The sequence below is a fragment of the Lolium perenne genome, chromosome 4 (assembly GCF_019359855.2).
Source record: "Lolium perenne isolate Kyuss_39 chromosome 4, Kyuss_2.0, whole genome shotgun sequence".
Taxonomy (NCBI): Eukaryota; Viridiplantae; Streptophyta; class Magnoliopsida; order Poales; family Poaceae; genus Lolium; species Lolium perenne.
The window spans coordinates 389,823,940-389,834,086 of NC_067247.2; the positions used below are offsets into that span (position 1 = coordinate 389,823,940).

The window sequence follows — 10,147 nt, forward strand, 5'->3', positions numbered from 1 at the left end:
ATCGGGTCCGTAATATCGGGTCCGCGGCAGGCGAGCCCCCGAGTAAGAAGAGTGCGCGATGGCGGGCGCGGTCAGCCGAGCAGAGCAGTCGACGGGCGAGCTCCTGAGCGTGGCGACTGCGCGCGGTGAAACAGTCGAAGCTTGTTCCGATCTGCAGTCATATTACAGCGCAAAAAAAAAACTATGCACAAATAATAGTACGAGCCAAAGAATACTTGACGAAATTAAATTTTGCATGTAGTAACTAATTGAAAAGGTAGCACCTGATATTTTTGTATCGGATGCTCGTCGCTGATGAGATCGGATGGCTTGATCCATATAGGGTAGTAGCAATCGATGTAACAGACCCGCGACAGGTGAGCACCCGAATATATTTAGTCTGTAATATTGGATCCGCATCCGTCGTTCGTTTGGTCATCACGGCCATCGGATCGCGAATGCGTTTCATCAATGATCGATTGAACCTTAGTAGCTTAATCATGCTGCAATCTTCATGAAGCCAGAGCTAGTCCGTAATCAAGCCCTTTTACTCCTTGCCGGCTCCAAGCGCGTGTATGGATGATTATCCTTTTTCTTCTTCACAGTCTGAGTACGGATGCCGGCTGCACGATGACCTCGGTGGGGCCTCTAGCTGTATTATGAATTCGCGTACGTGTCTTTATTGTTTTTCTCTTTGGAACTTGATTCAAGATCTTCTCAATGCCCTGCTGCCATTGACTTGATTGTCTGATCTTCCCTTTTCTCTAAGCGTTGAAATCTCCTGAGATGAATTAACTTCTTCTTGTCTTTCCGTACGGAAGCTGGACGTTTGTTGTTTTTTACCAATCGATCAGCTTAACTGAATTTTCCCTTTGACTGATTGATCCGATCCAGGCGTAGTGCATACATACAAACCCGAATCAAGCTAGGAGGTTTGATTGATTTTGCTTCTTCTTTTTTATCTTGATGACTGAGTCACGTGCATAAGGTGCACCTGCTGCCGAAGCAAACAACTGACCGGTCCTGCCAAATCTTCGGCTGCTGATTCAGGCTAGGTAACGAACACGCAGCGACAATACGCGGAACTGTCTGGCATCTATACTCTATGAAAGGACCCGGCGGAAGGAAGACTTTCGACGAAGCTGCATTGCTTGTAGATGATAACGTACGCTTCATGGCGTGTAAATTGACCAGATGCAATCTAGCCATTATCGATGGAATATATCCCGCCCAGATGACAAAATCCAGCGTCGCTCTTCCCACAGACGGCGCCAATTGACGAGGCGGTTCCTTGGCAATGCCCACCATGAGGGGCTTGTGTTTTAGAGAAAGGCGACGACGGAAGTTCCGGGAGCGAGGCGGTACACGACGTACCCAGGTTCACGTCCCCGCGGTGGAGGATCGCTACGTCCTGCTAGCAATCCAGTATATGAAAATATGGGTACAGGGGGCCGCCATAGGCGGAGTAGTTGGATCTAGTCTAGTTCTAATCCGCGGGTTGCGGTTTCTAGGCGTGTCGCCTCTATGATTATGTTTCTGATTGTCTGTCCCAAGGGGAGCCCCTGCCTGGCTTTATATATCAGCCAAGCTAGGGTTTACAAGAGTCCTCGTAGGATTCATATTGGAGTCTTCTTTCCTTGTAGTCCAAGTTGAGGCGCGTGCAGGTCCAGCTTGTCGAGTCCTTGTGTTGGTCCAGCTTCATAGTTTGCACCGGGTATGGCAATGTTGAGTACCCGAAGGGTTATGCCCACGTCACCGGGACCAATGCCTCCCATTAGTCCCGGTTCATTTTCAAACCGGGACTAAAACTTTCAGGGGTGCTGGATGAAAGCCTGTTTTCTACTAGTGACTACAGTTAGGCGAAATAGTTTGACATGAATATATTTTATGTTAGAAGGATATAGAAAGACATGTTTTTGTTAATTATTTGCATCTAATAACTATAAAAGATAATTGGTTTGTTAAATTCCTGGACTAAATGATTGGTGTACCGTAGCAACGCACGGGTAATATGCTAGTATAGCTATGATTTAAAATAGACAACTTACAGACAGATCATTGTATACACTATCTATATCATTGTCTATATATCACATTGAGTAATATTATAGACACCAGCTATCTAAACCGATATACATACCCATGTGCAATGGACCAATAGTTGATAAAACTGTCATATATGATCCCACCAAATGTAGGGATTCGTTGCATAGAAAACAAAAATTTTCCTACCGCGAACATGCAATCCAAGCCAAGATGCAATCTAGAAGACGGTAGCAACGAGGGTATTATCGAGTCTCACCCTTGAAGAGATTCCAAAGCCTACAAGATGAGGCTCTTGTTGCTGCGGTAGACGTTCACTTGCCGTTTGCAAAAGCGCGTAGAAGATCTTAATCACGGCGCCACGAACGGGCAGCACCTCCGTACTTGGTCACACGTTCGGTTGTTGATGAAGACGACGTCCACCTCCCCGTTCCAGCGGGCAGCGGAAGTAGTAGCTCCTCTTGAATCCGACAGCACGACGGCGTGGTGTCGGTGGTGGTGGAGAAATCCGGCGGAGCTTCGCTAAGCGTGCGGGAAGTGGAGGAGCGGGGCGGCTAGGGTTTGGGGAGAGGGGGGCGCCGACCACTAAGGGGTGCGGCCACCTTGGTGGTTCTTGGGGTTGCCGGCCCCCTCCCCTTGTCCCTCATTATATAGGTGGAAGCCCCAAGTGTTGGACTACAAGTCTCCGAATAAGACCCGAACCCAAAACCTTCCATGTGATAGGGAAACCTACCCAAGGTGGGAATCCCACTTGGGGTGGGATTCCCCCCTTCCATGTGGGGGGGGGGGGGTGGCCGGCCCCCATAGGGGGAGTCCACTTGGGACTCCTCCCCCTCTAGGGTTGGCCGGCCATGGAGGTGGAGTCCCTTTGGGACTCCGCCTTCCATGGTGGTTTCTTCCGGACTTTTCTAGAACCTTTTAGAACCTTCCATAGAACCTTCTGGATCATTTTAAATCTTATAAAATGACTTCCTATATATGAATCTTATTCTCCGGACCATTCCGGAACTCCTCATGATGTCCGGGATCTCATCCGGGACTCCGAACAAATATTCGAACTCCATTCCATATTCAAGTTCTACCATTTCAACATCCAACTTGAAGTGTGTCACCCTACGGTTCGTGAACTATGCGGACATGGTTGAGTACTCTCTCCAACCAATAACCAATAGCGGGATCTGGAGATCCATAATGGCTCCCACATATTCAACGATGACTTTAGTGATCGAATGAACCATTCACATACGATACCAATTCCCTTTGTCACGCGATATTTTTCTTGTCCGAGGTTTGATCATCGGTATCACTCTATACCTTGTTCAACCTCGTCTCCTGACAAGTACTCTTTACTCGTACCGTGGTATGTGGTCTCTTATGAACTCATTCATATGCTTGCAAGACATTAGACGACATTCCACCGAGAGGGCCCAGAGTATATCTATCCGTCATCGGGATGGACAAATCCCACTGTTGATCCATATGCCTCAACTCTCACTTTCCGGATACTTAATCCCACCTTTATAACCACCCATTTACGCAGTGGCGTTTGATGTAATCAAAGTACCTTTCCGGTATAAGTGATTTACATGATCTCATGGTTATAAGGACTAGGTAACTATGTATCGAAAGCTTATAGCAAATAACTTAATGACGTGATCTTATGCTACGCTTAATTGGGTGTGTCCATTACATCATTCATACAATGATATAACCTTGTTATTAATAACATCCAATGTTCATGATTAAGAAACTAATCATCCATTAATCAACAAGCTAGTTAAGAGGCATACTAGGGACTCTTTGTTGTTTACATATCACACATGTATCAATGTTTCGGTTAATACAATTATAGCATGGTATATAAACATTTATCATAAACATAAAGATATATAATAACCACTTTTATTATTGCCTCTTGGGCATATCTCCTTCACCAAATAATATAAATATAACAATGTGTATAATTGATTATTTTCTTAGTTTTATCTCTAATAACTTAACATCTCTAAATATGTGGTGAGATAGATTACTGCTGAGGGTAATCTCTTAATTAAGAGAAGACACATTACTTTTTTTTAAAATTTCCTTCCTTATACGTGGTACTTCTAAAATATCACCATTATACATGCCCTAAAGTATGGTTGCTCGTCTTTTTTCCTTCACAATTCACTCTCACAAAAAAAAAGTTGTGATAGTGACCCAACATGAATTTGAAAGTGATTAGTAGAGTAATGTATGCCTAACCAAGCTTAACTACAACATCCATCCAAAAATATATCCTAAACAATATCAATAACTTTATCTTCTATGCAAGTTATAATAAACATCCATGGGCTCCCTCATCCTAGTCTCTCGCTTGGAAGAAACCCTAGCGGCCCCACATTAACCTCCGTGGGCGCCATTCCCCACCGCGTGTTGTAAAGGCAGCTGGGCTCGCCCCCAAAGCAGGGTGGAGGAGTCCTGGACGCAATGTAAAATACCATTCGGGAAGGCATAATGCATCTCTAAACTAGCATGGCTCATACATCCGGTGCTACTTGCAGATACAAGGCGTGAGTGGCTGCACCGCGGCAACGCAAATACTGTTCATCATGGCTCTTAGAAGGGCAGGGCTCCTCGGGGTGCACATGTGGCATTCTGGGCGATGGTCTGATGACTGCAAGTACACAAATTTCTTGTAGCTAGTTTCGAAATAAGAGTATCGAACCACGAGAAGCTACTAGTAAAGATCGTAATGCCCTTTGTTGCTATTTATCTAGAATTACTTAAAGCTGTCTTAAACCCCAAGTATGGTATTGTTTTGAAAGAGTTTTGTAGAATGGTTTATAAAGTAAATAACTGGAAAAAAGAGTGCAATTACGATTAAGGATTAAATTTAAACTTTAATAATGCTAAAATATTCTCGGGGTTGTTGGTTTCACCACTAGTATTAACCTAAGAACACAAACTAAATGATTCATATCTTTGTTCTCATTGTATGTGGAAAAGGCTCAGTGTGGGAATATGTATCTCATAACACGTCCCTGAATAACCACTGCGATGACCTTCGGCAAGGCACCTATTGATCCATCACAATTAAGAGATTACCCCATGGTTATTTGTGAAGTATGATGAGTCCTCTCTTATCCCCTCCTTTCATAGAATAGTGCACCGCCCACGGTATGTCACTTCCCGCCGTATGCACTATCCTACTTCTGAAGGTAGTTCCCTCGTGCGACCCTTAGGTAAATGTTACATGCTCGACTTCATATAACATCGCATGAGAGAGGTAACCCTGATCATAATAGACATGAGCCCGGAGCTTGAACAATAACAGGAGATTTAACGGTGGGTGTTACTAGTGATCATATGAGAGTGAGCACCAAAAACCAACGGTCCCATACCAGAAGATGACATGCAGTACAAGCACAAGTGCTCGTACCAGAGGTTCCGTCGCTTGTTTCGACCATATGAGGCCCGAGAGAGGTAACCCTAGATCAGAATTTTTCAAACTTTGTTTCTTCTTCTTCTTCCAAACCTTCAAGAAACCTCAAGGGATCTCTTTCCCTGCTCGTTTTTGGTTCGATTCCTTGTGCAAGAGGCTCTATGACATGTTTCTCGTTTGATTCGCCATTTATTTTTTTGTGAATCCACGCTCAATCCCTTGTCATTAGTAATTACGGTGCAAACTCATTCTTGGACTCTTTTTTTGTTGAGGTAGTACAGTAGATTTTTGAGGTCTAGAAGAATCATCATTTCTTAGTTCTATTGGACCAAACGTGTTCAAACTCAATCCCAAACTACCATAACAACCTGTTTAGGATTAGCCAAGCCTACTTAAGTATTGCATGTCTCTAGCTGCGCGCTGTTGTCGCTATGTGATCTTGTCAATGCTAAATGAATATGCATGTATCTCTATGGACGGTTTGCTGTCATGTCTATCGCTGTTCGCATCACATGAACCTGCCGGCCGGAATGGATCGAAGCTAGGTGCGGTGCGCATGCTTGGAGAACTATTGCTCCACACATATATCCATCCATGGGAATATATGCCATCTCATCTTTTCTTTCTTTTTGTAGAATAGCTTTTGCTTCCATTTCAGGACGGCACATTGGAACACAAATAGCCGTAGAGCTGCATCTCGTCCACACAGCCGGTGGTGCTCTCCGTTGTGGTGTGGCCAGAAGGTGCCTGCCCACGCGGGTACTCCGGCGAGCTCAACACACTGTGTGGACCGTTTTGCTTCCCTTTAGGAAAGACAAAAAGACGGTGGATTCCGGCCAGTCGGTGTGCATTCCTCGACTGATCGATGCATTCCCCGCTTTATATATTCATCTATGTTATTGCACCTTCTTGATCTGCATCATCATATAATCCAATAATAATGGTTATGTGCCAACTTATCATTTTATAAAGCTTTTCCGCACAACATGAATTTCTATCTCTCTGAAACTTCAGAAACATTTCAAAATCCATAAATGTATGCAAATGGTATCCAAATTAAACTTTGACCATTCATGCGGTGTACAAATAGATAATATGAATATAGTTTATATGTTGTCAATTTTACACAAGATGGAAATAATTGTATTTTTTAATTTATTTCCACAAGCTACCATTCCATTGCATTAGACATCTGTGATTGTTTCTATTTATTTGAAAACAGAAACATGTAAAAGCACTATCCAGCAAGGAGCTATAGGGTTCAAGTTAAACAGTCCAGAATTGATGATGCACTGTATTACTCTCTTAATTTGCAAATAGCTAGCTAGAGACCATGCATAGAGGTGTCGGTCCATGCAAATCATAGTCGTTGCCGACATTTTTATCCATGGAACGCTCCTTCTAATTGGGTTGGTGGAGGTTTTACCGACATGGTGTGGACCGGTTCAAAGGTGACTTCTCCAACGGGAGACGGGGACCTTGATGACTAGGTACTTTTGCTGAAATAGAATTCTCTTGGTTTCCATTTATTTCCTGGACCGGCCCTTTGTTCTCTTTTCTTGGGTCATTCCCTGAGAGTGACACAAAAAGCTACAAATATCTAGTTGCGTCCTTTGTGTGGACTAGCATATGCAGGCAGCGCATAAGATCATGTGGGATTCGATCATCCACGTACGCAAAGAAAGAATTGAACGAAATCTATGGAGTGATCGCGCATATCTATTCATCTCTGCCCATTAATCTTCATACCCCCTTTTACTAATGAATCCTTCAGTCGAATCTTTTACTTGTTAGCTATATGATCGGAATGCAGGGCAGCAGGAGACACACACCGCCTCCTAGCACTAGCATAGTCTTACGCAGTTGCTGCTCCGCTCCCTTCTCCCATCTAGTCTCCTCCACACACCCCACCGCACCAGAGCAAACAATCGTACCCTTGACCTTGAGTCCATGTCCATATCCATTTCATGCAGCGTGTGCGGCGGTGTCGTGGGCAACTGCCTGCACCACCACCACAACATAAGCGTGTTCCCCGTTCAGCGTCACGAGCCGCCACCGGTGGAGTACCAGTTCTTCAACCACGCCCGTGGCCACGACGTGGGAACCATCTGGCCCGCACCGCCGGCGGACAACCATAACCGCAACACCAGGCCGCCGACGACATTCCATGGCCTCCAGTACACGCCGCATGCGCACCAACTAGAAGCTGCTGGGCTGATCACGTTCCAGGTGGAGGCCGGTGCCGGCCGAGACATGCCACAACCGGCGAGACCACCCACCATCGTACGTGAGTGCTGCCTTATATATTCCATATCGAATCTCAGCTCAGTACGTCCTACGTTGATCAATTCCCTTGTGCTCGATCACCTTCGTAGCTAGAACATATATGTCACTTGTGTGCTAATTTATTGCTGCTGACCAACTAATTCTCTGCGGAACAACGTACTGGGGGTCGAGAGACAAGTAACTCATTCTCCTCGGAAGGACTGACACGGCCGGAAAATGAAACCCAAACAATCAACAATAACCAATGGGCCGTACCCACGGAAGCCCATATGGGGCCCAGACCTAGGCCCGCCGGTCCAGATCTGGGCCCGCCGCCGCCACCCCTGGCCAAGGCCGCCCCGGCATGAAGGTCGCGCCAGCACCGGTGGCCGGGCCGCCGTGCCGCGCCGCCACCAAGCCGGGCTCCGGCAGCACACCCCGCGCCGGCCGGAGGGGGAGGGGCGCCGACGCCAGTGCAGGCCACCCCATGAGGCCCGCAGCAGCACGCGCCGAGAAGAGCCACCGCCGCCGGCACCACGCGGGCTTTGCCCGACAGCTCTCGCCGGCGGCGGCAACAGGGAGGGACGGGGGAGGAGGGCTGAGGCCGGGAGGACGATGGGCCGCCCCTGTCGCCACGGGGGCGACGCTAAGCTACTACGCGGGGCAATCGGGATTTCCACCTTTAGGTCTTGTTCGGCACACCGGTTTTTTAGTAGATTGGGGTGTTTAGTTTCTCCATAACAGTTCTAGATCCTCACAAATACCCGCTGAGCTGAAACCGGTTTGGACGTGTCTAGCCAAGTATTCCCAAAAAAATTGCTAATACACGTGTGAATTAAAACGTTAGGGACGCCTCGCGTATTTTTCTCGCGAGCTTGCTGAGTGGCATGTGACGAGCTCAGCTTAACCGGCCGGGGTGGCGTGTGACGCGCGCCCACGTGCATCATCCTACCCGTGCAAAGCTAGCTGCATCATGCATACATTGATCAGTAGCCTAGCACCCTAGCTTAGCAAGGATCTGCCATGGATTCGAACGTACCCTGTTAATCCCCGTGTTTTAACCCAAAACACGTGTGGTAATACACTTCAATCCCTGCCTGCCGAACGAGCCCTTACGTGTATCCATCGGGAAACTACATCGTGAATGTAATTCCTTGCCAAAAATTTTCGAATGGAATACATATAAATGTAATGGATATGCATCCTCTTATTTCATGTGGTCAACTATTGTTCGCCTTCAATTTCATCTTGAGTTGTTTCCTCTCACAACTGATCATCAATATCAATTGTTGCTATGTAAACTAATAAGCTCAGGCCAGCAAGGTTCTTGCATCAGCTCCTGAAGTCCTACCTACTTTTTTGATGGGAACGATTAAGCTCAGGCCACGAATGAATAGAAAACAAATAAGCTGGTGCTGTGTCCAACCCACTTAATTTAGTCAATCAGGCTTTATACAGTATATATAATCATGTTCATCACTGTATTAATGACACTATCATAGAACATGAATGCTATTACATATAGCTAGCTAGTTGAGAAGCGTCACCTTAATCGGTTTTGGTTGCCGACCCTTGGAAAGGGACCTAATGCTAACTTTTAGTTCATGAACCAGATCAAAACTCTTGGTTTTGGACTGCCTTCATGAAAAATAATGATTCACTACACATAATTGCACTAATATGGCTATTCTCATATTGATGTTCAGATGCCATTTTGCGGGGACACACTCACTGCCACCGTGAACAAGCATGCCATAGTGGCTATCGATGGAGCGACGATGATGGTGGCGGCGCATCATCACGCAATGCACGAGAGAGAAGCAAAGGTGATGAGGTACAGGGAGAAGAGGAAGAGGCGGCGCTACGAGAAGCAGATACATTATGAGTCCAGAAAAGCTTATGCCGAGTTGAGGCCACGGGTCAAGGGCCGTTTTGCCAAGGTACACGAAGAAGCCATCGTGCCATCATCTCCACCACCATCGGCATATGATCCCACTAAACTCGGCCTCGGGTGGTTCCCCCAAACCAGGTAAAACAATGACATATGTATATTTCTAGTGAATCCTCCGATGGAAAGTTGTTCACCCAAGTAAAAGAGACAAGATGCCGTTAGAGATATGTTCATAATTTTGAGAGGTTGCTACTGAATTAATGTGATATATATTGTAATAAAATTCACTGGTAATTGTTTCTTGATTTTTTACCTGGAATTGTATTGCTTGCTTAATGTTTTGTTTTTACAGTAAGGTTACTTTCTTCACCCATATTATGAGTTTTAAAAAAACCAAATACGGCATGGATGCGCACATGCACACAATCGTTCGAGGGAACTTTGCCTCTCATTGCAAGACTATCCCTTCTTAATAAGTACCACAAAGTGTCAAACCTAGGTTAAATCCTAAGTGGCCACATAAAACCTCTCCTAATCATCGAACC

The 10,147-nt window shown here is 45.8% G+C and overlaps 1 protein-coding gene across 1 annotated transcript; it reads left to right on the top strand.

The window, feature by feature from the left end:
- Positions 1 to 7,202: 7,202 nt before the first annotated feature.
- LOC127297393 (protein VERNALIZATION 2) lies at positions 7,203 to 9,914 on the top strand. Its single transcript, XM_051327699.2, has 2 exons — positions 7,203 to 7,729; positions 9,418 to 9,914. The coding sequence occupies exons 1-2, from the start codon at positions 7,397 to 7,399 to the stop codon at positions 9,742 to 9,744; spliced, it is 660 nt and encodes a 219-aa protein (XP_051183659.1). The 5' UTR covers positions 7,203 to 7,396; the 3' UTR covers positions 9,745 to 9,914.
- Positions 9,915 to 10,147: the final 233 nt, after the last annotated feature.